At 37.4% G+C, this 27,132-nt stretch overlaps 1 protein-coding gene across 1 annotated transcript; it reads right to left on the reverse strand.

The window, feature by feature from the left end:
• Positions 1 to 160: 160 nt before the first annotated feature.
• Positions 161 to 26,922, reverse strand: LOC120415555 (protein phosphatase 1B-like). Its single transcript, XM_039577129.2, has 3 exons — positions 26,183 to 26,922; positions 8,076 to 9,051; positions 161 to 3,222 (listed from the first exon to the last, which is right to left on the reverse strand). Exons 2-3 carry the CDS (start codon positions 8,859 to 8,861, stop codon positions 2,899 to 2,901), a joined length of 1,110 nt encoding a protein of 369 aa, XP_039433063.1. The 5' UTR covers positions 8,862 to 9,051; positions 26,183 to 26,922; the 3' UTR covers positions 161 to 2,898.
• Positions 26,923 to 27,132: the final 210 nt, after the last annotated feature.

The following is a 27,132-nucleotide window of genomic DNA, read 5'->3' on the forward strand; positions in this document are numbered from 1 at the left end:
TTTGAATAGAATTGGAAATTGATTTTATTCCATGATTCGAAAGTTGCGATACATATTTTGAATAGATACAGAAAATTCGGCCGGCTGTTCTGGAAATATTATGTAAAAGTAAAAGTGAAAATAATTCTGTCATCAATTCATAAAATAAAACACTCTAAACTAGTAATAAAACACCAACTCTATTTGTTCTGTTTGTCCATTTACAAGTTTGTGGTTTTCAATAATAAATACCAAGGTTCTTATATATTTGTTTGTTTTTTTTTCCTTTCTTTCTTCTCGATATTGGAAATGGTTTTGTTCAATAATCGCGTATTATTTCCTTCAGTATCGTGCTGCCACCCGTCTTCTACTTCGTCTCGTTTATTTTCTTCTTGCGTGAGCATGGCTTTCATCATCAAAAATGTCTCCTCATACTTCTTTCTTTCTTGTTTTCAATGCATTCTTTTTTGTTTGTTTGGATGTGTTCTCTCCGTTCAAATCGAAAAGGTTTTTTTTTTCTGTTTCCTTGCTACTATAGGTATATTTTTATAAACTCAAATTACTCTATGGAGTGTAGACGATATTCTCAAGCGCACGATTCTACCAACTAGCTTCCCCATTTTTTCTTCTCTTTTTAGTCAGCAAACAACTCTTTTCTCGGTTCTCTCCCTTTCAATTCAATGTATGTATGAAGAGCGGAATTTTTGTTTGCCAGTAAAATCTGCCACGTTTTTGTTTTATTTTAAGTAAATCGAACTAATTCTAAAATGACCAACTAAACCTAACAACAAAAGGACTCGAAGTGAAAACTAAACCTATTTTTCTTAATTCTTTACTTTTAATGTTCGTTAATGATGCAACCGATGAAAGGTGGCTCAACCGTTGCCCAATCTGGCAAAATTCTCCAAACTTTAGAAAAGAAACCATAACTACACATACACTCAGAGTCGCTCCTAATTTCAACTACTAGTTGTTAAAATTTTCCACCAACACACACACGCACATGCGCCACGCAAATCCGCGTCAAATCCGTTTTCCATTTGTTAAGCTTAACCGGTTAATCCATGTTTAACCGACGACGATCCAACGAGTTTTGAAGCATTTAACATGCTCTGTTTTGTCTACACAAGTTTTTGTTTTTCACCTTTTTCTTTGTTGTTGTCTTTTGTGTTCGTTTGTGAATGTTGTATTGTTTTATGTGAGAATGATTCTTTTTTTTTTATTCTTGCTGCTTACCCTGGGTTCACTTATTTCGTAAAGTTTGGTATGTAACAACAAGCTAATGGTATGTTTTTTGTTTTGTTTTTTTCTTTTCTCTAAATGGTTTATGGCGGCATTGTTTCTACGTGGTGGTTTGAAGCGTTGTTACAAAAGAAGTCCAATTTGTTCGCTCGCACCGTGTTCGAAACATTCTTCACAAAAATAAAAGGATTCAGAAATACTTGAATCCGTGATGAAATTTTTAGTTTTGGCAATCAAAATTCACACTGGAATCTAGTATAGACGCATTTGAAAACGAAAAACAATTGAAAAAGTAGAGTTCGTAACGAACTCTCACAAAATTTATGCTGAATTCGAGTACAGTACTTCATCGTGAATTCCAGTATGATCGGATTGTTTTCTAGTAGAACTTTTATTCGACGAATACCTGTGTTCGGGATGAAACGTACAGTATTGGGAATTTAAATTCAAGCCAAAGTCTCTACTTTGGGATGAATTTGCTCACATCCGTTATCAAAAACTTACACAGATACTTGTGTTCGCGATGAAATTTCGAGCTATGATTTTTGAAAATCACACTGAAATCTAGTAAAGAAGCAGTTCAGTACGAAAATCTGTATCCAAAGTAAAGTTCGTGATGACGTTGCCCAAAATGCACCCTAAACTCGAGTTTAGCACTTCATACTGAACTGCGATACGATCCATTATTCAACGGGGTCTTTCCAAGTATTTTGAATCAAACTGTTTCTTTTTTGATTTCAAAGTATGTTTCGAACGCTGGCGAGCTTTAACTATATTTTTATACCTCTGCCAAACGGTTAAGCTTGTTTGAAGCTATTTTCCGTTCTATTTCCATCTCAAACCCCTTTGAACGGAAGCCAAATTAGCTTGAAAGTGACTAGAAAAGGCAGTTTTTCGAGATTGTGACTAAAAGTGCCGACAAAAATCAGCTTCAGATGAATGTTAAACGTGTGGAAAGCGTTGGCAATTGTGCTCTCCTACAGCTAATTTGGCACAACTTTTCTTTTTTTACTGTATGAGAAAATACAAACGAAGTAATTTGTCGCCGTTTCGATTCAATAGTGTAGAAATTTCGAAAAGGAAAACCTCAACAAAAATGCCTCTTCTAACCCCTTGCAATCCAACTCAGTGCTTCGCACTGACTTTTGCCTACATTCCGCACTTTGCTAACCATTGACACCGACATTATTTTGCTGCACATTACCTTACAAATTTATTGGATGATTATTTTTTTGTTATTATGTTTTTTTTTCTGCAGATTTTTTCTAAACCTTTCCTTAGTACTAGTAAACTTTTTACACCGTGATTCTAACGAGTCGCCCCTCTCTTTCAATACAACGAAAAACTATTTGGAAACCGAATCTTAACCTCGAATGACAAAAATAAACTTAAAAACTCTGTCTCTGATTATGTTTTGTTTTGTTTCTTTCTGCTTTTTAATAATAATATTATACTCTTAAATAGCTGTGTGAATCCCGCGCTCAATCGCTCTCGCTCTCTCTCTCACACTCCCTCCTTCTCCTATACATGAATATGATCTCTGGTTATTTCCGCTAAAAACTCATCATCCTCGCGCTGTTCCTGTCTGAGCCGGGCAAGCCGCGCTTCGGCATCTGCGCGGGCCGCCCAGAACCGTTGCCTGCTGCTGGAGCCGCTGCCGCCGCCACGGCCACGGCCTCAATAGCTGCCCACCTCGCACGAGTCCGCCAGCTTCGGGCACAGCTCCTTGAACACCTTGGACACGAAGGAGCACTTGGCGTCGAGGCCACCGCCCGGCGGCAGGTCCGGAATGTGTTCCTCGCTGAGCCGCTTCAGCAGCAGCCCGTACTCGACGGCCGTGCCCATCTCGGTGACGATCTCGTCGACCCGCTTGCGCAGGGTGGCCTCCAGCTTTTCCTCGCGCTTGGCGGCCTCCTCGTTGGGTTCGGGCGCGCCCGGGAATGCAATGATGATGATGCTCATGTTGTCGCGGCTGCCCTTGTGCAGGCACGTGTCGATCACCTGGCGATTACATAAGACACGTTTTTAAAAAGGAAAAAGTCTGAATGCTACTCCAGAATCGAAAGTGGGAACTATTACGCAGCTCAAATTGAGCGCAAAGTGCGTTAATTGCTAGGGTAACTTTACCGCAAAATGTTGCGGTTGTATCGTACTGTCATCAGGGGTGACATTGGGTCTGGGGGGTGAGATATAAGCATTTTTGTATGTCCCAATGTCACCCCCCAGACACCCCTGATGACGGTACGGAAGATGTGTTACACTAAGACCAATTCAAAGATTATTTTTTGTATTTTTCGATGTACTTCGACAGATTTTTTTCTAGATTTGACAAATACCGTAATCAAATATTTTCTCATGTGAGACATAATTATTTATATAGATTTCCAGTTGCTTCGAAAATTTTTTAAGTGTCCATAACCCAACATGTTATTATTTTTTATTTTGCTATATATGGCCAGAACTATGGGAAAATGTTGACCAACTTTGTCAAGGACATTAGTTCTGGAGCCACACGAGAAAATGGTGGATAAGTATTTTGACAGTTTGTACTATTTTGGTAATTCTTTAGCTTCCGGATTTTTTTTTTTCACAAAACTCGAAGTGTAAAACAATAGCTGGCCTCCCCAGCTAACTCTTAACACTTCGGGATTTGTCAAATAGTTACTTGTTGTCTTGAAATTTTCAAAATAGTTGCAGCTGGCAAAATGCTTTTTTTTTTCTTGAAATGTGGTCTTTTACCAAATGTTTTATGAAATGTGTAAAATTTGACAGTTTATTTTTTCAATTATTGGTTACCAATAGTTTGATCAAAAATGTTGTGCACATCGAAATTTTTTTTTTAGATGTTTACTAGAACTTTCAGAAATTTTGGTTATTTGCTATGTTGGATATTTTGTCCGTTCTCTGTTAAATTTAACATTTTTTAAATGTTAAACAAAATTTGTAGGTAGTCAGCCAATATTTGCTGATTTTATTCAGCATTTTTAAACATTTATAATATTTGATTGGAATCAAGTAAACATGAAAGTTTTATAATAAGCCAAAAATAAGAAAATAATCTCAAAATCAGTTATTTACAGTCATCCCTCATATTCGGAACAGTTTACAGATCTGCCAATGCACAGTGGTCCGAAACCGAAATCTAGCGTGACAAAATTGATAGCGGCCACACGTTAAGATTTAGAGCTTTGGTGTCTTCGGGACAAATGATCAGGGTCAATAGGGGCATCTTTTGGTATGGTGGACATTAGGGTGGTCCAAATTTTAGGGTGGTTCAGAATTTTTATTTTGACGGGATGACGAGATAGCGCTTTGGTGTCTTCAGAAAAGTTGTAGAGAACACCATTTTGAGCAACTTTGTTGAAGAGCACAAAGCTCTATCTTCAAACGGGAAGTTTCTAGAGCCATTTTTGTAATTTGGTTGAAGTGTTTATGAAAAAATGAGTTTTTTGAATTTATCAACTCAGGCTTGTGTCGTAGCGAGTTGGTGTCTTTAAGACATTTGTAGAGCTTATCAAAACACACATTTATCTTCCAAGAGAGCAAAAATCGGACCTTTAAAACGAAAGTTATAGCCAAAATACGACGAAAAAGACGCCATTTTGAAATGTGAATAACTCGAAAAGGTGGTGGAGTTTGACCTCGCTCTTAGAAGCATCTGAAAGTACACATTTTAGAGTACATTTGCTGAAAATATCTCGGGGGTCTTTCTAATCCTGGAGGCATCCTGGAGAATGCCTTAGGTTGATTGACGCCTAGCATCTTCTTGTCATTATCAACATTTGCAATGCGCCATTGCATTAACATGCATTGAAACATCACAAACGTCTAAGCGGCCAGGCCAACTGCGTAAAGTTAACCGCAAAGATGATTCGTTGAATTGGATTGAGTTTGAGCACGAGTGTTCAAACAGCAATGCATTTCTGAATCTACAGGGGAGGAAGAAACGTGGGGATCCCCCGCTCACGTTCCTGTTAGTTATAGCAATGTATCGTTGGGAGCACCATGCTAAGAAGTTTTGGTGCTCCGGGACCCTCTGGGATGGGACATTGTATTTCCACAAATGCCCTGGACACTATTTGCCGCGGTTATAGCGCCACAACTCGCTCACTGAAAATATCTCGGGGGTCTTTTTTGTTTAACTTATTTAATCTCAATATGAAAATGAGCATTTTTTAATCGTTTTTTGCCCATAACTTTTGATAGAATTGACCAAAATTCATTTTTCAAGAATGAAAATGTTCATTTTGACAAGCTCTACAATTGTCTAGAAGGGCTCAAAAATGTACAAAATGATCTAGTGTTTGTAAAAGAAGAAACAAGTTTTTTCTGAAATATTTCAGGAATAAATTTAATTATTTTGTTGATTCCTGAAATATTTCAGCCAAAACTTGTTTCTTCTTTTACAACCACTAGATCATTTTGTACATTTTTGAGCCCTTCTAGACAATTGTAGAGCTTGTCAAAATGAACATTTTTTATTCTTGAAAAATGAATTTTGCATCCTATCGACAAATTACCACAAAAGTGTTTCGAGTTTGTGGGTGTTCCGAATATGTGGGATGACTGTACCATTGCAAAAAATATTTCTCACCGATACCAAATTGAGTCATCGGGAAAAAATTGTACCTCTGTTATCGGATTATTCTTGTTACTATGAGTTATGAGTTATTTTTCGAACAAATTTCTGTTGGGACCATCCATAAACCACGTGGACATTTTTTTGGGAATCTTTGACCCCCCCCCCATTTGTGGACAATTGTCCATACAAAAAAATCTTTTTTGTATGGACCGTGGACAATTGCCATACCCCCCCCCCCCTAAAGTATCTACGTAGTTTATGGATGGTCCCGTTCTTATTTTGTGTTATTATAACAGCTAATCTGGGTGTTGTGACCTCCTGAAAATAATAGAACTTGAACTTTTACAGTTATTTCCACCTGCTCGGGAAACGGCATGGTAGTATTTGTGAGATCATACTTAGATTACTTTATTGTGTTGGTAAGTTGGCAACATTGCCATGTATAAAACTTTGTTTTTATTATACTTTTAGATTTTATATCTTATTTTTTTTAATCAAAAAGTACTTAATATAAAATTTGATATCATACACCAATCCAAGAAAAAATAAAAATTTCACGAAATTCTTAGGAGGTAACACCTCCTATGATAAACAAACATGTTTGCCTGCATTTGCTTGCAGAAACGGAACCCTGCAATTATTTGGCTTTGTTTGCGTGTTTGCCTGCCAAACTGTCAAAAACTGCGAGCATGTTTGTCATAGTCTAATATCTTCTTTAATCCACTGAAAATAAACGCAAAAATATGTAACTTTTGTACAGGCTAAATATTGAAAAGGTTAGCAGTAACTCAGAAACCAAACCAGTTTGCCAAACACGCAAACAAAGCCAAATAATTGCAGGGTTCCGTTTCTGCAAGCAAATGCAGGCAAACATGTTTGTTTATCATAGAAGGTGTTACCTCCTAAGAGTTTCGTGAAATTTTTATTTTTTCTTGATTGGTATATGATATCAAATTTTATGTTAAGTACTTTTTGATTAAAAAATATTCAGATATAAAATCTAAAAGTATAATAAAAACAAAGTTTAATACATGGCAGTGTTGCCAACTTACCAACACAATAAAGTAATCTAACAAAACAAAAAACAAAAACACAAAAACTATGGATTGCAAAAAAATACGAATTCATTTTTGAGATATTTTGTAGAATTTTCATCAACTGCATTTACGATTTATTTATCCTTATTAAATGAGATTTTAGAAACCTAATTTGCTAAATTATAGTGAGTCAAAAATTTTACTTGAAATGTTTGATTTTTTTGTCTTCTATCTAACCACCACATAATTTCACCCCAGGGATAAGTTTTATTAAAATTAGTAAATTTTAGTAATCATGAATAGTCTTTTTACATCGCATTTTTGCTAACTTGTAACACGTCCTATCTTTATACAGCAGATTTATGATAAGATAGCACACAAGCGACTATTGTTATCAATAATTCTAGAAAATTATAAAACATGCATTTCGTGAAATATTTGAATGAACAATATCTTCAAAAATGAGTTCAAAATTTGCCATGCATTTTTTCTACAGTTGCTCCCAAAATCCCAGTCAAAACCATGTAGGGGAAATATACAAATTTTCGTCAAACTAAGCTTTTCGACCGATTCTCATCACTTTTGCAGTTTTCTTTATGAAAGCTGTCTGCCCCTGATCGCATAAATGTCCCATATGCATTTTCATCGATTTCGAGTTATTGATGCAGTTTGGTTCAAAATTGTGTGCTCTTTCAAAAGAGCCTATAACATCCAGTACTTTGTTCTAGAAATCAGGAGGAAATCCAGTTTTTCGCGAAAACTTAACACGTAGCCTTATGTATGGGACAAACTTCAAATGCGTTTTTTCAGCTTGCTGTTTTTGCATATGGGAGATTTATGCGAACATGGGCAGTGTAAGTCGTCATGATAAAAGTGCTGACAAGCCGATAATCGAAATGGGTCAAGAAAGAGCATAATTTCCATAGATTGTAAAAAATCAAAGTTTAAATACAGAAGGGAGCAATTCATCAATAGATTTTTTGAAATTTTGCTGCATTTCTCGGTAGTTACCAAATTTCACGGCGAAGGGCAAATTTCACGAATCACGCGGCGAAATCGCGTTTTTCATAAATTCAATTTGGCCTTTAAAAACATATTATCCTGCAAAAGAAATGCTACTCATTCAACAGAATCTATTTAATTGAGGATATTTTGAAAAAAAAAAAATGGTTTGATTTTCTGTGACAGAAATTAACATTAGAATCCAAAGAGGACGTTTATACACCAAAGCTCACCTGATTCGCAATGTCCTCCAGGTTGTCCGAGATCAGCATCCGACTGTGCACAAACTGGCAAAGGTTGGCATTGCTCATCACGTCCCACACGCCGTCGCAGGCCAGCACCAGAAACTCGTCGGCCGGGTCCCGGTCCTGGCAGAAGATTTCCGGCTCCGGCGACACCAGCTGCTCGCACTGGCCCAAATCCTTGGAGTTTTTAAAGTCGTAATCGCCGAGTGCCCGCGACACGGCCAGGCTGCCGTTCACCCTCTGGATCATGACGGAACCGCCGGCGTTCTGGATGCGTTGCTTCTCGCCCGGCAGGATCGGTTTGTGGTCCTGGGTCGAGAACAGCGGCTGACCGTTGCGACAGAGGACGGCCCGCGAGTCACCGCAGTTGGCTATGTAGACGTGCCGCGTCGAGATGAACACACAGACCGCGGTCGTGCCGGACTTGTCCGCCCCGGATGCCAGCTCCGGAATGTCCCGCATCGTTTGGTCCAGCTTGAGGAAGCCGGCGTGAATACCTCGCGTAATATCGTTATTGCTAAATTCCTGTGTCCGGATGATCGACTGCAGCAGATTCTTGGCGCAATGGTCCGCGACCTTGTGGCCGGCGTGCCCGTCAAACACCGCAAAGTAGTTCCAATCCTCGAGGGCTTCGCCGAGCCCGGTTTTGGCGTAGTGTGCGTCCTCCATCTCGCAGCGCCAGCCCTGCATCGAACCCACGCCGTAACGCAGCCCGTTTCCTTCGCCGTGCTCATTGTGCTTGGCCGTCATCGGTTTCTCCAGGAACGCACCCATCTCGGCTGGGTCGGTTTCGTCGTCGTTTCTTCAAACTCTCACGCTTTCGATTCTGCTTCTGCTGCTGCTATCCTGGTGTTGGCGGTTTCACGCGTTCACCAGGTCAACATTGAACTCCAACTGCGCTGGCGCCTCGAGACTCGCGAATTCACCTGTCCGTTCAACTGTGCGTCGAGAAGGTGCTACTAATCTGGAACGAGTCGTAATCGGGAGAGAAGAAAGAAAGAAAACCATTTTAAAATTTCGTGGGCAATTTGATAAGACGCTGCGTTGCGCGGAGCTCCCATTAATCCACCAACTGACCGACCCTCTCCCCTTATATTCATGGTATCACAGAGAACCAGCAACAGCTGTAGCCGCGGGAAGCAAACAAAATAGAGATGACCTCAGCGGTAGCGCACAACAAACCACGAACGCTGATATCGAAACGCTGGCTTTTGCTGGTGTTACTCGGTTGATGATCTCTTGCTCTAGTTGTAAGTACATCACAGATGTGAAATCAATAAAAAAGGTTCAAACTTAACTCGGAGGCATTTCCAGCTTGTAAGTTTATTTAAAAACAGTGCTGAATGCATGCTTTGAAAAAGGTAACGGCTATAAATAATGCATCCCGCGATTAACGAGTCATGAAGACTGCCTGTCGGCACCTAATCAATAAAAACCCCGTTGCATGTCACCACCCCAACTATCAACCGGGGGAGCGTCCTTGAACCAAGGTCCACTAACGCACGCCATCCGCCAGCGTGAACTGGAACAAGATTATGAGTGATTATCGTAGCAGGCTCTGTATCGAATATCCTCCCAACGAAAACAAAAACAGTGCGTCCTTGTCCCATAAAGAGACGCCACCACGTCGGTCAGTCACGCCATGTGTTCGCTCCTCTAAACCGGCCACGGGACCGGATAAGGTCATCGGGAATACCTTCAAAATAGCCTGCCTTCGAACGGGCGTCATGTTTCTCCTCATCGACACTTATGCAATTACCGGTGTGTGTTATCGCAACAACCGGCTTAGCATGCCTCACACACCCTCTTCCTCGTCCTCGTGGTCATCGTGATAGAAACGTAATCGGGTCGGTCCACCGAGAAGAAGAGCCAATCGTCTCTCTATTTTTAGGGGCGCCACGGCGAGTATGCGATTATAAACAAAACATAACACTTTTCCTCTTCACAGCCGCCGGTTTTTTTTTATTTTCCTGGTATCTAGCCCAATATATATCTATAGCCAAGTGTTAGCGCGCTCCTCTTCCCTTAGTTCTAGCAACTACTGTCCATAGCACTCATTGACCGCAACAACGATGACGATGGCCATGCAGCCAAGTCTGGAACAGGCGACAACTAAATAAAACACCTTTTCCAGCGCCAACCTTTGTCGGCTGGCGTTCACCTACTTATTGGCACTTGACGAAGTCACCCCGAGATTTCCCGAAGAAGGTTGGGTTTCACAAGAATCAATTGAACTTAACGTAGGTTTTATAGAAAACCTAGATGTATGGGTATCAAAAGATCGGAAATTTTATGCCCTTTCCGATGCCACATAGGTTTACTTAAGAATTGTGGACCGGTTCGGATGCCGGCGGATTTTCCGACGACGTAATTCCGGCTTGGTACGAAATTCCAACGAAAAATCTATTCTATAGATACAAATACCCCCAAAACGGTGTTATACCCACTCCAAAATGTTTATTTAGCAATTCTATGGTAGTATATTGACATTTAGTTGAATTAAAAGTTTGCAAAATTAAGTTTAGATAAGTTTTATATAGAATTTCCAGAGTTATATAAACTTTTATACTAAGTAGTTAGTAAACTTTATATTCAATCCAAATTATTTTTTTAATCAGTCAAGGATGCCTATTTGGAGTTGAGAGACTGGATTTATGGTGATTTGTCAACAAATAACATTATTTATGATAATTTTTCGAAAGGTGTACAAACTTTTTTTGCACCTTTTTTAGTTTCGTAATAGTATTTGTTATATAACTTTTTATAGAAATCATCTTTTCATGAGTTTTTTGTAGCAAAATGTCTGGCATGAGTTTCTGAACAAAACGTAGTACTAGGTTCCTGTCAAACTTTAAATTGTTTACATGTTTCATCACAAAATGTGCATAGTGCTCAAGGGGTGTAAATACTTTTTTTACATACTGTAAATATTTTTACCGGAAAGTTCGTCCAATTTCCCATAAGTTTGCCTTTGACAGCTTTTTAATTTGACTTGTTTTAATATTTACGTAAGCTTTTTAACTATCCAGGTTTCTACCACACTGAAAAAAATAATCTATTTTCAGTTATGAGCAATGTAATTAAACTTATATCTGAAAGCCCATACATCCAATTGAAATGCTGTCAAAGACAAACTTATGGGAAATTGGACGAGCTTTCCGGTAAAAATATTTACGAGACTGAAAAACTAAGTTTGTCATATACAAATTGCCAAAAACCACAAAAAAAAAACAATTTTTTCAACATTTTTATATTTAAAACCGCTGTATCTTCCCAAGAATTGGACATAGGACAATGGTCAATATGGAGACTTTTATGTAAAATTGTCTGGGGAATCGATTCCCACTACAGGTTTTTGAAAATTTCGACGTTTAGACCACTTTTCAAAAAAACAGTTTTAGTAAATGCCGAATTTTTCGAAAAAAATATTTTGAAATTTTTTAGATTAAGACTAACATTTTAAAAGGGCCATACATTGAATATTACGCCCATTTAAAATGCCAGTCTTGATTTAAAAAATTTCAAAATATTTTTTTCGAAAAGATCGGAAAATTTTACAAATGTTTTATGTATTAACATTGAAAATGTTTTATGTATTAACATTAGTTACTGAGATTCAGAAAACTTCAATTTTCATGTTTCTTTTTCTTAAAGCGACTCTATCTCAGCAACCCGAGGTCGAATCTTCAATGTCTCTTAGACAATTTTATAGCAAATTTTCTGACCTTTTTAAAAAACATATTTTTAGAAATGTTCACTCATGGTCACTATTTTTAAAAATTGAAAAACTGCAAATATTTCGCTAAAATCAAACTTTCGGTGGCTATATCTTGAAAACGGAGCCCTTTATCAAAAATCTGTAGAGTACTTTTCAATTGCAAATTCAATTTTGCATTAAAAAATAATGTCAAACTTGATTTTGCATAAAACTTTGATTTTTTCCAAAAATCACTATATTTTCAAAAATTCATAACTCGGCGGCAGATTTTTTGACCATGTTTCACTATGGCTCAAAAGTTGCGGATTTTTGTCCCCTAAAACATATCAAAAAATCTCGAAAATCAAAAAATACGTATTTTGGGAAATTGAGTTTTAGTGAAAAAAAGTTGATTAAAAAATCTGCAATTTTTTTCCTTGTACCTGTTTTTTCTCAAAAGTCCTCAACAATACCTACAACTTTGCCGAAGACACCAAATTGATCAGAAAATTCACTCAAAAGTTGCAGCTGTTTGAATATTTACATACCATTTTTGTATGGACAGCAGCCAAAATTGTATGGAGACTTGTTTGGATGAACCAATCACACAAAATAGCTTATTTGGTCATAGGGAAGGCCCCCACAAAGTTTGAGCCAAATCAAAAAATACAAATAAAATCCATTTCCGGTTTTGGTACACAGAAAAAAAAATCATGGTAATATTACATCTGGGAAGGGGTACATCTTTTATGTCAGAAAAAAGGTGTAATTTTACCTCTGGAAATGTGTAATTTTACCACTTTTCTGGTGTAATGTCACTTTTTCAGTCTAAATTGAATTAAAATTACATCATAAAAGAGGTAATATTCAACCTTCCAAAATTACAGCTTCCAAATTTACATTATTTTTTTCTGTGTAGAGAATTGCTCAACTTGGGAATAACATTTTTTGTTATGGAAAAATAACTCCAACTGTTATTAACCCTCTAACGCCCATGGTTGCACCAGAGCACCACTATTTTTTACTTCAATTGAACATTTCTCGAAAACTATTGAATGAAATAAACTCGTCCTTTCTGCACAGTGTTAATTAGGATGTTTACTACCTCCAATTCAAATGTCATCCGATTTGGTCAAATATGTAAAAAATGGCAAGGAAAAACGTAAAAAATCTTGAATTTGCTCTGGGCGGGAAGGGGTTAAGATGATCGGATTAGTTGTTAAAATCACAACAAAGAACAAAGATTTGTTCGAAGAATAACTCAAAATGTTATTAGTCTGTTATTACAATAACAATCCAATAACAGCAAAATCATAACAGTGAATAACGAAACTTGTTATAAATAACATAAAATGGTAGTGGCCTAGTTTTTTTCAAATATCAAAAAATGTTATTCTAACGTAATTTCCGTTTGCTCGGGAAGACTTAATTTTTTATTAAACTTTTGAAGTTTTTCGAAAAAAAATATATTGGAAGTTTTTTGAAAACATATTTTTTTACCCCTGATTGTTTGGGCCGATTTTGAAGGAGGCAACGGCCTAGCATGAGAATTCATGTAAAATATTTTGTATTTATCAAGTTTCCTTATTTAATTTGTAGATTTTGATATTCAATTTAAAATCAATGTTGTATTTTTTTAATATACAGTCCAGACTCGACTATATGAAGGCATTGTAAAAATTTTACTTCGGTCCAATTAAACCCCAATTCCTGCTTTAACAATTAGGAAATGTATCTTATTAATATTTGAAATATTGTAATGCTTTATTTCAAACAACAGCAACAACAACAGTATGAAATACCGAACAATAACTCGAATTGGGAATCACCTCCGCCCACTCGCTCAACTGCGCTGAACCGGTCACACTCACTTCAAACTACTACCTAATCCAATAAAACTGCTGAAAGGTCGAAAAACGCTAGCCTGACGACGACGATGATGATGCGTTGCTGAACTGTAAACATCGCGCGCGTTCGCACACGTTTTTCCGCCCGTAATTTGGCATCGAAAACAAGATTACACGATCAGTGCATCAGCCAGGCTTACACGAAATAAGAATTACGCACGACTATTAGCTCACTCCGGTGATATGTAAACAAAGTCGTGAGGAGGCATCTTTTCATTTAACATGACTTAACTAATTGTTCACAGAAGATTTTTTTTGATGTTTGAGTCATACGTTGGATTATGTTTAAAAATGAAACATTAAACTGTTACAGCCAAGAAACATCATGCATTGAGTAATTCTTATTATTAACCCCTGAAAATCCGATGAAATCAAACACTTCCCAAGCATAAAGTGAAGCCAGATGATTTCTCAGTCAGTAACTATACGGGTGGTGCGGATGAATTTACTCATCAGGAAGTGGGAAACCGTGGCAGAAACAATCTCGACCCTGTCACAACAGTACACACGAGACGTTGAGGCACTGGCTGTTTTGCGGTCTGAATCGATGCCATCATCACAAAATCGCGACGCCAGCGTTGCACTGCTGCAGTGGCGGTTGGACAGGGTGTCTACTCTTTCTGGTTTGAGGGTTTGCGATGATTTATAATGAAACCCCGTGGATTTTAAAGTGAAGGATTGTACTTCCCAATATTTTGTCGATTAATCAATTAAAAATTTAACTTGTCTTCACTAATATAACAGTAATAGAACAGAATATTCGGAGAAAGCTGTTTGAAAATAATTCAAGTAAGATCGCGAAAGCAGACAACGATAACTGGTGAATCAACTGTATTTTGAATTCCATTTCCAATTTTTCAACCAATTTTTGATCTTTAAAAAGCATTGTAAAGAAGAACTCTTTAAATTCAAGAAAATTATAAGGTGACTTGTTTTATTTGACTTTGCCAATGTTTTATAAAATATATTTTTTCCTCTACATTATGTGAAAATAGGTAAAATAGTAATTTATGGTATCGTTTTATAGTAGAAAATATGAAAAATAAGCAAAAAAATAAAAAGGTGATTGTAAAAACATGAAAAAAACTAGATAGGCTAAATGTAATGATAGGAAGTGGTAGAATAGGCCAAATACTACCAAAAACAAACATAAACTAAACAGGATAAATGCAAATTAAAATACATCCTAAAAATGGAAAAAGAAAAAAATTAAAACAAGAAAAGTAAAGTTTTTCGTAGAACTCAAGTTGCTCAAAATTACTCTGGATTTAAAAAAAAATCGTCGAAAAAGGCGACACAAACTTTGAAAAAAAGATGCAGCACCCTTTAAAAATCGATTTCTGGTCTATTTTTTGATATGTTGAAAAAGGCACCTTTTGTGCTGGAGTTTGGATGGTCAAAATCAATTTGCAATCGAAAAAAACTTTGCCTATTTTTTTGATAAGTGTATTGTTTTTAAGTTATGAGTATTTTAAAGTGTTTATTTGATTGTTAATTATTCTCGCAATTTAAAAAAAAACTTTATGAAAGAAAGCATACCTGAAAAAAAAATTTCTATATGCGAACTGAAAAATCTAGCCAAACATATGAAAGTGACAAAAAAGCAGTTTTTTACCCTTGGTACTAAAATTATAAAATTAGGTTTACTAGAAAAGAGCAGACAATTTCACAAAAGTTCTTTTTTTTTTCTTTTTCTTTGTCCTCTATCTTAACCTATACCCTAACTGGCTCAATCGGCCTTGCCATCACGGAGCCGTGTGTCTATTTATAGATCTCGAGATCTATTGTTCTTGTTCATGATGGATGATGATGATCTCCAGGGGGGTCTTCTTGGAAGAGTCTTCCTTCCTTCCTTCACGCGTTGTGGTGTGGTTGGTTGGTCATCTTCCCGTCCTGTTTGCACTCAACCACCACTATCTGGCTCTAGCGGGGGGAGCGGCGTGCGTGTGTGTTTTGGTAATTAATTACCGAGGTTCTGGAGCTCCCAGAGGGAGCAAGGGGGTCTAGTTGCCACCGAAAAATCGGTGACGAGGTGACCGGGCGGGATTCGATCCCTGATCGTCTGCTTGGAAGGCAGATCGCTTAACCATCAAGCTAAGTACCCGGACAATTTCACAAAAGTTTGAATTTTTAACATCAACAACAACAATCAAACCAATTGTTTCGAAAATGAGGGCTAATTAGATGACTCTGAGAAAAACATATTTTCCACAAAATTTAAATTGATAAAGAAAGAAATGTTAGATTTTTTTCCCAGATTTTCGAAAATACTTTTTACCAGCGATGGAATAATCATCATCAAAAGAAAATCTTTGGACGTTCATCAAGAGAAAAAATCCAAAAGGAGCATGGCTCTCCTCTCTCGCGCACGAAAGATCGTTAAAAGGAATCTAAAAAAATCATCATCTTGATTATTCGGCGGAACATCTTTTTCACTACTACACTTGCATGTGTAACGACACAGGTCGAAAAATGAACTGTCACTTTTTGTAGTTGGGCAATGAGTGTAAACAAAGCGGAATAAATAGTTTAAAGTGATGCTAACAAGGAAAATCACAAAAAATAATCCACAGATTGATTTTTTGGAGAAGTTCGGGAGCGATTTTCTTTTGCGTGATTTGCCTCCTCTCTCTTTCGCGGGTGAAAAAAGTTCGCAAGCGAAAATGATTTTTTTGTGATTATTCCATCCCTGCTTTTTACCTTTTAAAAATATTTTCAAAATTGAAAAAAAAAATTAAACTTTTCGAGGAATTATTTTTGATTGCAAATTTGATTTTGCATCTGAGCAATTCTGCATCATTAGTTTCTTAATACAAGTCTTCATTCAAGTCTTCTGTATCTCAAGAAGGAATTTTCTGATCGATCTGGTGAGCAAAGTTATAAATATGATCAGGACTGTTAAATAAAAATTTACGCTATAAAAAAATAAATGACTTTTTATCACAAAAACTTGATTTTGACTTACTTCTAATTTTTGGTTATGAATACAATTTACCATCTAAACATGATTTGTCTACTAAAACATATATTTTTTTACAAAAATCAAAGGGGGTAATTCTTGTAAAATTGTTATTATGTTTTAGTAGATGGTAAATTGTATTCATAATTCAAAAATTAAAGAAAAAAAAAATAAATTGCACCGTTTTTGAGTTATACAAAATTTCAGTTTAAATTATAAAACAAATTTAATTTCCATTTTTAAAAATAGTGTCCATCCTTGTCTAACCATGAAAAAATAAACTATAAAAGCTGAGAAAATTCTCTACAATTTGCTTTTCGAAACATTATTAGTCAACCTTTGGTTGTTGAGAAGCCTTTCAAAGAATGTTAACAAGCGTTGTGATTGGACACTCAATAATATTTAACTGAATGCATACAGTCATCCCACATATTCGGAACACCCACAAATTCGGAACACTTTTATGATAATTTGTCAATAGCATGCCAAAAGTAGCTTTTCTGTCGACCTTACTATTTTTAGAACCTTCATTTGGACATTATCTTGCTATTTCACAAGTAAAAGTAGTACTTTTTGAACAAAAAACTTCATTACAAGACTATTTTGTCCAAAACAGCAAAACACTGGCTCCTAATGGCCTGTTTCATTATTGTGGGATGTTATTGTGTCTCCCACAATTGTGGAACACCTGAATTTAACTGATACTTTCACAAAAAAGTTATCAAACAATGTATAAAACATCACTAAGCTTGAGTTTTATTAGTTTCAGTGTGTGAAGTCATTATTTGGTAATAAATATGTACCTGGAGAGATCCAAAGTTTGTTTACATTCGTAAGTTTTTCGAATTTGTGTATTTCAAGGACCAAAGTTTTTCTTCGAAAACTTGATATAAAAGTTTAAATTTGTAGATGTTCGATACAGCATTCGAAAGACCGCAAGAAAAGCTTTCAAATGAAGGCAAAAGCAAATCATAAAGTTCAATTATCGATTTGCTATGATTTTTTGAACATTGGCCGATCTGGGAACCGTTCCGAATATGTGGGATGACTGTATTTATAGAAAAAATCTGAATAAATAAACTAAAAAATCAACAATTACTAGTGCTACTCAATTGACCCTCAATGTTCAATCGATGATAGGGGAAATATGCCCATTTTAAGCATGATAAGCGGTCGCGTTTGAATGATGCTGGATAATCTGGAGTGTTCCTTGAAATTTACTAAAACCAAGTACAACAACGAGTAGAGCAACTTTTTGTGAACATTTCTGTTTATTTTCACTTTTATTAAATGTTATGCTTTTTTCTTTTAAAAGCATTAAAAAAATCCCAAATGCATTCTAATCAGTCGAGTGCATTGGGCCACGCCTATTTGTCTATTTTCAGCTTAGTTCTTTTTTTTCTTCCAGCGCTCTTTTGGGTCTGCTTAGTGCTGCCAAAATTGATGAAATTTTAAGCGAACACTCACGAAAAGTAGCATTTATAGCGAAAGTTTCCTGGCAGCACTTGCTCACTCCAACAGGCGCTGCACCAGCATGTTGGTGGTGTTGGTGGCCACCCTTTGTTCTTTATTTGCCTTCGCTTCTCGCTCGGTTTTCTTCAGCCTTCGATTGGAATGGGTATTCAAAATTCAAACGTCAGAAGACTTAGCGCGTTTATATTTTTAAAGGCGCTTGCTAATTATTTACATGTTTCGGGATTATTTTTCAAGTGAGTGACTAACTAATGTTCAAAAGAACATGTTGCCGAATGTTGGGAGCAGAGCAGTATCGAAAGCGCTGTGAAAAAGTAAGCGAAAGTGAAAAGTTGATTTTGACGATATTCATTAAGCGGTTGGGTGTTGCTCGCGTGTGTCACTGTGTGTGCTACCAAAATGATGAGAAATGGTCTCGCAAAATAGAAATTATGATCAAAAGTGCATTGAATTTGATGTTTTTGGCCAGTAAGTGGCATAAATTTGCGTGCTTACTTGAGGCGGTGCTGTTGCGGTATATTTCCCCTATCTTGGAACCATTGATCAGATCTGGAGTTTTTTTTTTTTTGAAAAGGTCCAATAAACCAAATTTCCATTTTTTGCTTTTTGAGTGTTTTTGAAAACGCCTTAAGTCAGGGGTATTAAAAAACAAGCGAGACAATTTAAGTTTTTGATCAATTTATGTAACTTAACCTTACACGGATTTTTTTTTTGGAATACCTAACCTTAAGGTGAAACGGGAAGGTTGGGTTTTAAAAGCGCCTTCAATGAAAATGGCGTAAAGTACGAAGTTCTGTTTAGTTCCAAAAGTGATTTAGGTTCAAAAAAATAAATAAATAATTAAATTAAAAATAATTATTTTCATTTTTTAAACAGCTTCTAAGTTGTCACCCTGCAATTGCCACTGCAGCTTTTAAAATTGTGAATCAACCAGGCCTGCAGTGTCAAGATCAGGAAACCGACGACGCAGTCGGCGGTTCTTTTTGGCATCGTCGCGTCGTCGTCACGAGATGTTTTGTGTATTTTCGTTCACTCTAAATCCTCACACGGGCACACACGTACCCGGTGGTCACACGATTCATTCATAGTTTGCCCCAGCGAGAAAAAAGAGTATTCGAAAAGGGTCCTTTGTCGGATGAATGAAAAAAAAACGCGAATGAATAATGGGTAAATTACGTTCGAGGTTTCTCCTCTGTGGTCTGAGGTCGGTCACCAGAAAGGCGCCAATCCTCCTCGTGCCCCAAGGATAAAGAGAAAGAGAGCAGTGTTGGTGCTGGTCGTGGTCTTCATATTTTGAATAGTTGTGAAATTCCTTCGTGGAAGATTCCCCTGAGTCAGCACAAACCCCCTCCTCATTGGACGACGCATAACGCACCCGCAGCTAATGGGTCGATGCTTGGCTTGGAGGGTGTCCTTAAACATTAAATTGCTTGAAACTACACGCTCGCGGCTCAAACTCAGCTCGCTGAAAGCGGAGGACCACTTGTTGACACCGTGTCGAGTTTGACGAGAAACGACTTGTTTTGGCTTGGCTTGTAAGCTAATTACCGCGAGAAATGATTGCGCGGCCAATTTCGTTCGTGAGCGTGAGTCGCACACGTTGCAGTTCTCAAAGTCGGTGGATTTGAGAGAACCGGGTGTATTTTAAGTCATGTGGTTGCGGTATGTAGGGTTAGAGCGATGACCGTAACATGCGAGTGATTGGCAAGAGATTTGTCGTGTAGGTTCACGAAATACATGTGGCTTATTTGTACGATCGCGTAAATTTGACAAATAATACAAAATTTGCAAAAACCAACTGAATTAAAATATCGAGAATCGGAAAATATGTTTCAAATAACGCAATGATTTGAAACTTTATTTTGATCATGTTATCGAAAAATTAACACATTCATACATCTAAAGCAAGAAATAAATTTCGCAGGACAATATTATTATTTTTTATTTTATATTATTATGAGCTAGAGGTGGGCAAAACCGCTTGTTTAAGAGCCGCTCATTTTCGTTCGCTCATTAAAAACAGCCGCTCATTTGAACGGCACTTTCGCTCTTTTTCAAAATATGGATGAACAGGATATTTTGGCATCCAAACAAAAATCTAGGATTTTGGCGAAATTGCTTTTAATTTTTAAATTGCGATTATTTCTGTCAAAATTGAACTAATGCTGGTATTTTATTCAAAGATAATATTCTGTCAACTATTTTCTACACTCTAATTTAAAGTCTATAAACGCTTAAGTTTATTCGGGCAAGAGGATTTAATTTTTCTTCCCAAATATCTAAGCTACCTATTTAGTAGATTTTTGGTAATAATTCAAAAGTTAAGCAATTTGAAATGCTCAAATTTATATTCGGGCAATACTTAAATTTACGATAAATACAATTAAAAGTTATTTTATTTAATAAAGAAAATCAATTACTTTAGGAATTTAAAAAAAGTGAAGGAAACTGAAAATATGAGCTTGAATAAAGTGATTCTCGAATATTGACATCAATACTATTGAGAGTCTTTCTATATATATGATAAGAAAGTTGCTACTTGGAATATGACGATTCAGCTCTTAAAATGCCATGCCTATATAACCTGCTGCGTTTTATCCTAAAATACAGTGCTGAGATTATTTTTTATTAGCAGAGCAATTCCAGCTCAAATCAGGAATTTTTCTGGTTCTTTTGTACCCGACCCTCTCCGATTTCAATGAAACTTTGTAGACATGTTATCCTAGACCTATATAAGCCATTTTTGTGTATATGGAGCCAATTGTACTCAAAAATGACATTTGAGAAGGACGTAAGTTATTTAGATGTTTTTGTATTCTGTAATTTAAAAATGACTGTATCTCGAAGGCGTTGCATCGTACCAAAAAGTGGTCAAAGACAAACTTGTAGGAAATTGGACGAGCTTTCTGAAAAAAAATACACTGAAAGAAAAATACACGCCACTTCTATGGGATTTTTCAATTTTTATGTTTAAAAGTTAAACTTTATGGTGAAGTCACGATTTTTTTTCGTTCAATTTTTTTGAGGAAATAGCCTAGAATGTTACAAAGACTCACGAAAAATGCAGGATGGTATGTCTCTCTTAAAAAAAAACAAAATCATTTACTAAAACTGTTTTTTTGAAAAGTGACCTAAACGTCAAAATTTTCAAAAACCGATAGTGGGAATCGATTTTCCAGACAATTTTACATAAAAGTCTCTATATTGACCATTGTCCTAAGTCCAATCCTTGCGAAGTTACAGCGTTTTTTAAAATAAAAATGTTGAAAAAATAGCTTTTTTGGTGGTTTTTCGCTTTTTCTATATGACGACTTGATTTTTGAGCCTCGAAAATATTTTTACCGGAAAGTTTGTCCGATTTCCCATAAGTTTGCCTTTGACAGCTTTTCAATTGGATGCATGGGCTTACAGATATAAGTTTAATTACATTGCTCATAACTAAAAACAGAATATTTTTTGCAGTGTGGTAGAAATCTGGATAGAATTCCTGATTTGAGCTGGAATAGCTCAGCATTGAAATATTTTAAATTGTATTTTAAACTCTCAAAAACAGATTAAACACTACATTTTGTTGGAAATTCAATAAATTATATTTATAACAAGTTGAAAAATTAATCCATCTTGGAACGGTTCTTCCAAAAGACCGAAGTTAAAAAAGAACCACGGTTCTTTTTTGTGAGCCATGGTTCGTTCGCTCTTTTCAATGAACCGGCTCTTTGTGCGGCTCGCTCTATTTTTGCCCACCTCTAGTTATGACACAAGAATAACTCCTTTTGTCATTTCAGACCAGGGGGTAGCGACGAAGCCGCCATCTTGGAAGTTCAGATAACAAACACTCAGAATCAGTATTATTCATATTACTTGGGTAACACGAAGTGTGTTATCCTGGTTAAACTCAAAAGTCCCATGCAAATGTGTAAAACCAAACTGAAAAATGTGTAATGCCGATTCACAGTGTATGGGCGCACTGTTTGATCGACCAAAAGAAAAAAAGCAAAAAAAGGTAAACAGAAAAATCACTTTTTTCGATATGAATTTTCAGCCAATCTTGGGATGGAATCTCCAAGGATATGATAGAATTTGCCATCAGCAACACAATTCACTTGTTTTTTCGAGTATTTATCGTTTAAATTGCGGGAAATTTGAAAATCAAAAACCCAAACAATGATTTGTTATGGGCTACCATTTGACAGCTAGTGCTTTTGTTGTGGGCTCTCATTTGACAACCGTGCTAATGTCGACTGTTGTCAGTTTGCTTTGGTCGGAATTCTTCACGTAAACTAATGTCAAGAACAAAAACAATGACTTTTAAAACCCGCCGTTTGACATGCGGGTTGTGAAAATCCCGCCAAACAAATCGCAGCAAACTGGGTTGCCAAGAAAAAAACAAATTGTCAAAAGTTTTCTGTTGTTGCATGACCTAGAAGCTTTTTTAGGTGGTCGCTTGATTTTAACGGATCTAACGGATGAAATTTGAGAATATAGCTGGTCCGGGTCCTAAGGATGGTCGTGAAGTACTAAATTTTCTAATTTTTCACATCTTGCTGATTTTTTTTTGCAGGCAATTAACGTCAAAGAAAAATGTTCCTTGCCAGACCAGAATCATGCCTGGTTCCCTGAATTCCGAAGTGATTTTTCCACACCACACCAACGTAATGCAAACAGATTGAAGTCCGTGAACAAAAGACATGAACAGAAGACAGTAACCAGTGAAAAAATCTTCTTCTAGTTGATTCATAAATTCTCAGTAAATAAATAAACATTTCATACTGTTTCTCTAAATGGCTTCTATAAAAAATCACAGCAAGAGTCGTGGTTTTAAAAATGCAGTGGTGAGGATTGATAAAATCGTGACCACGATCTTAACGAAGTTAAAGAGAAAAAGATCAACACTATTTGAACCACCAGAATTTCACCGTTAGCAATGTAGCAAGAATAAATGATTTCAGAGCAGAGTAACCAGTAAAATTCCAGATTCTATTTCGTCCCAAAAAAAACTACAACCAATGTTCAGAATAATCCTCATTTTATTTTTAAGATCAATTTGGCATTCCTCAAACGGAGATTCCAAAAAGTCACAGTGATAGGACCGACTGTGGCTTTAGTGATTGTTTTCCTGATTTGTCGCATCTCAATTTTGGTTTTGTTCCACCGATTTGTTTGACCAGGAAACCTTCTTTTACGTTCATTGTCTGCAAACAATATGAGCAAGATGTAAGAAACTAGAAAATTAAGTACATCACGACCTACCTCAGGTTCCGGACCAGCTAGATTCTCAAAAATTATCAGTTAGATCTATATAAACCCTGAAAATCAAGCGACCGCAAAAAAAGCTTCTAGGTCAAGCAAAAACAGAAAACTTTTGACAATTTGTTTTTTTCTTGGCAACCCAGTTTGCTGCGATTTGTTTGGCGGGATTATCACAACCCGCATGTCAAACGGCGGGTTTTAAAAGTCATTGTTTTTGTTCTTGACATTAGTTTACGTGAAGAATAGGGTTGCCATCCCCCCGTTTCAGACTGATTGAACAGGGATTTCAAATGATTTTTTTTTATAGATGTTTACATTATTTTAATGAGACGTTTATTTTTTGAGTTTAATCAATCAGGTATTCTGAAAAATAAAATGCGTTTCAGTGTTCGTTAGTTGTTTAATTTTCCATTAGAATGGGATATTAGCCGTTTGGGTTTCCGCTACGTCAGTCACAACTAACCACTATTTTAATGAAATTTAAGTTTTATTACATGGATAAAAATCGCGATTTATTTAAAATTTTTGTCCCTAGGTCCTGGTCGAGGTCAGGGTATGGCAACAAAACTAAAATAATACTTTCATCAATTATTCTCGAAAAATTAAGGCAAATATGTAGTATCAAAAAAGATTATGGAGAAACACTGCGATTATTTTGCCAAAGCATTTATCAATTCACGGAAACCTCTGCAAAATAAATTTAACCCTCTACAACCCAACCTCGCCCCTTGGCGGGCTTCGATCTTAAAATTCGTCAAAAATCAAATTTAAAGCCAATTTTAGATCTTAAAAAGCATTGGATAAGTTGTTTTGAAAAATTACTGTAGAAATAAAATTGATAAACTTCGTTTTACAACCACTAGATTTCGTTACAACCAACTAGATTTAAGGGTTTTAAGGAGCTACAGTGGACTCTTTCGTTGTCGATATTGATTGTTACACTCAAACCCTGATGGTTTGACACTATTGTCAAACAAACGGGGCCACTTTTTAGTTTGAAAACCCTCTTACACGGAGTCCAAACACACTACCAAACGTTGGTTTTGACAGTGTGCGTGAGGGCCGTGTAAAAAGTGACAGTTCCTTCACTACCACCGGGGGTTAAGTTTATTGTTCGTATTTGACAGTTTGCCAAACTCGCGAAAAAAGCCAAATGTATGCAGGTCAAAGTTTTTGCAAACAAACAAAACAGGCACACTGTCAAAAAGTGCGAGTATGTTTGTTTGACGTATAATAATAGCTACTTTAGAGTGATGAGGTACTTACATTCCACGTCCTTGTTAGGGAAGGGGTCTGCAACGCAACAAACTACTGATTTTGATATTGGATATTAGGGTGGGTACGTTTTTCAAAAAGTTCTCGGATCAAGTTTTAGTATGGTTCCCCTTGTAGGGCATGCCCATAGGGACTTTCATGCCAAATATCAGCTCATTTGGTTGTAAGCTGTCTGACATATGGCGTCGCGGTGTTCATCAAGCTTTCATAGCATGCTAAGGAAAATTTGATGCTTTTTCAGGGAAAACCGTTGATTCCGGAGACATCGGATTGTTTGCCGATGCGCCAGGTCTAGGGACAACGAATCCATATGCTCTCTTCGGGAAAAGTGTTCTCCAGACCATTCCCCATAGGCCTGACCATACCAGAAGTTGGCGCGTGATTTTCCCAGACCTGTAGGAGCGTTTGAACAAAAAGTTCCAATTTCCCATAGTAATTCCCATGTAAACTTTAACCCTGATGCGCGCAGCCAGTTTACAACCAAATGAGCTGATATTTGGCATGAAAGTCCCTATGGGCATGCCCTACAAGGGGAACCATACTAAAACTTGATCCGAGAACTTTTTGAAAAACGTACCCACCCTATTGGATATGGAAGTTGACCCAGAAAAGAGAAATTTTGACTTTTTAAAGATTTTTCAATGCACATTGGTCCAGATCGCAAAATTACGTGGAAATTGATTATCCGAAAAAGGTGCATTTCTGGAGCTTTGCTGTATTGAGAAGAGTAGTTGTAAATGGAATGGGGCAATTTTTGGCCTGGTTGAAAATGCGGGTTATCTCGCAATCTCACCTTCAACATACGACCAAATTTAGAAAATAATCTGAGTAAGCCTTAAAAAACAGTTTTTTGAACGTGGCAATTCAGGGTTGACTTGAGTCTAAAAAATTGTTTGATTTGATTAACTTAACTAGGTTTTAAAGTAGAACAATATAATTAAGCTAAGTTTTTAACAAAACATGCACGCATTCTCAAATTACGCATATTTTTTCTAGTTTTTTCGTCACCACTCCACCGTCGCTGAAGAAAGCAGGTTGACGTCAGAATTATTGCACAAAACATTCTCATCACCCTCCCAGGGCGATAAATCAACCCACTGCACACACTCTTCACTCTAGGACTGGAGAAAAACAAACCACTCGCTCTCGGTGTATCAAATTTGCAAATATTTAATTATTCCCTTCTCAATCAAAACCCAAAATGCAATTTCCAAAACGATTCACCTGTCCTAGTTTTCCCACAAATCGTCGAAAGAACCCAAAGAGTTGTTGTTTACAACCCATCGCAAGCACACACAAACCCCAGGCCGGGGCGCGCAGAAGCGCTGAGGGGTTTGCTGTTCTTCAATGGACACCACTCCCGGAGTAAGAATCGATGCCCCAAACACACAATCGACGGCGAAGGAATCGACGTTTGCAGAGGACTTTTTTTTTGTTTGCTTCGCTCGAACTCGTTTCAAAATGGTTCCCCCCAAAAACAACAGCCCACAAAAACCAACACCACATTGTGTGTGTCCTCCTCGCGGCCACTAACCTTTCGCTCCGGAAACACGGGATCTCTTGGGTCACTCGGAAGATTCTTCCCGTTTTCGATTGTTGATTTTCTTCTCTGCTGCCACACCACGGGATCAGGAAGGAGAGCTCTTCTCTTGTACCTTTCAACAGCACATATTTCGCGTAACTTTGCAAACACTTGCACGGCAACGGCACGGCGACGATGGCAGGCAGGCAGTGGCCACGGAGACCTGGGCCAGAATGAGCAAGAGAATGTTGGGGAACGTGGAGGGAACAGGGAGGTTCAACACCGAAAATCGCGTACTAGAACAAGTCCACCAAAAACGCGGCGTCGATTCCCCGCAAGTTCCGGATTGAAGCTCTGCCTTCTTGAAGCGAGGATGTCCACTTTTATCTTCCTTTTTCCTCCGTGCAGTTCTTTCTCTTGCGCAAACACGCACACACAAACACGGTGTACGTCGTTCCTCCGCTGGTCACTTCGTCCCTTCGTCTGACAGGTCCCAGAACCGACCCGCTGCACGAGATTATCAGGCGAAAATGTTCCGTGTTCTTGTTTGTTGCGGAAAAAACCAACCTTGCGTTTCCCACCTAGCAAATCTCACCCCAAACCGGAAGTGCACCTTGGACCCCGTGACGCGCGGAACCACTTTTCCTGGCGAAGATTTTTTTTTTCCTTGGCCACCCCAAACGCACCCGAAACCGAGCAGCAGCAAAATTTTTCGCACACACAAAATAATCCGTCCGCGATTTGTTGGGCGGCTGACGTTTTGATGGCAACTGACAAACGACGACGACGACGTCGAAAAGTCGAACGAAAAAGAAGGCGCCTCCTCGCCGCCGCGATGTCACAAACACAAACAAAAGTGGGCCAGGGATGCCAAACTGATTGGGGGGGTTGTTTTGTGTTGTAGAGGGACACAGGTTGCGCAAGTAAAAACATGGAAAAGATTATTTTTTCACCATCAAGAT

This window comes from Culex pipiens, chromosome 2, assembly GCF_016801865.2.
Source record: "Culex pipiens pallens isolate TS chromosome 2, TS_CPP_V2, whole genome shotgun sequence".
Lineage (NCBI taxonomy): Eukaryota > Metazoa > Arthropoda > Insecta > Diptera > Culicidae > Culex > Culex pipiens.

Coding starts and splice junctions, on each gene's coding strand:
- LOC120415555 (XM_039577129.2), bottom strand. CDS start 8,861: ATGGGTGCGTTCCTGGAGAAACCGATGACGGCCAAGCACAATGAGCAC. Junction 3,223..8,075: donor TGGAGGACATTGCGAATCAG/GTGAGCTTTGGT, acceptor TGTAATCGCCAG/GTGATCGACACGTGCCTGCA.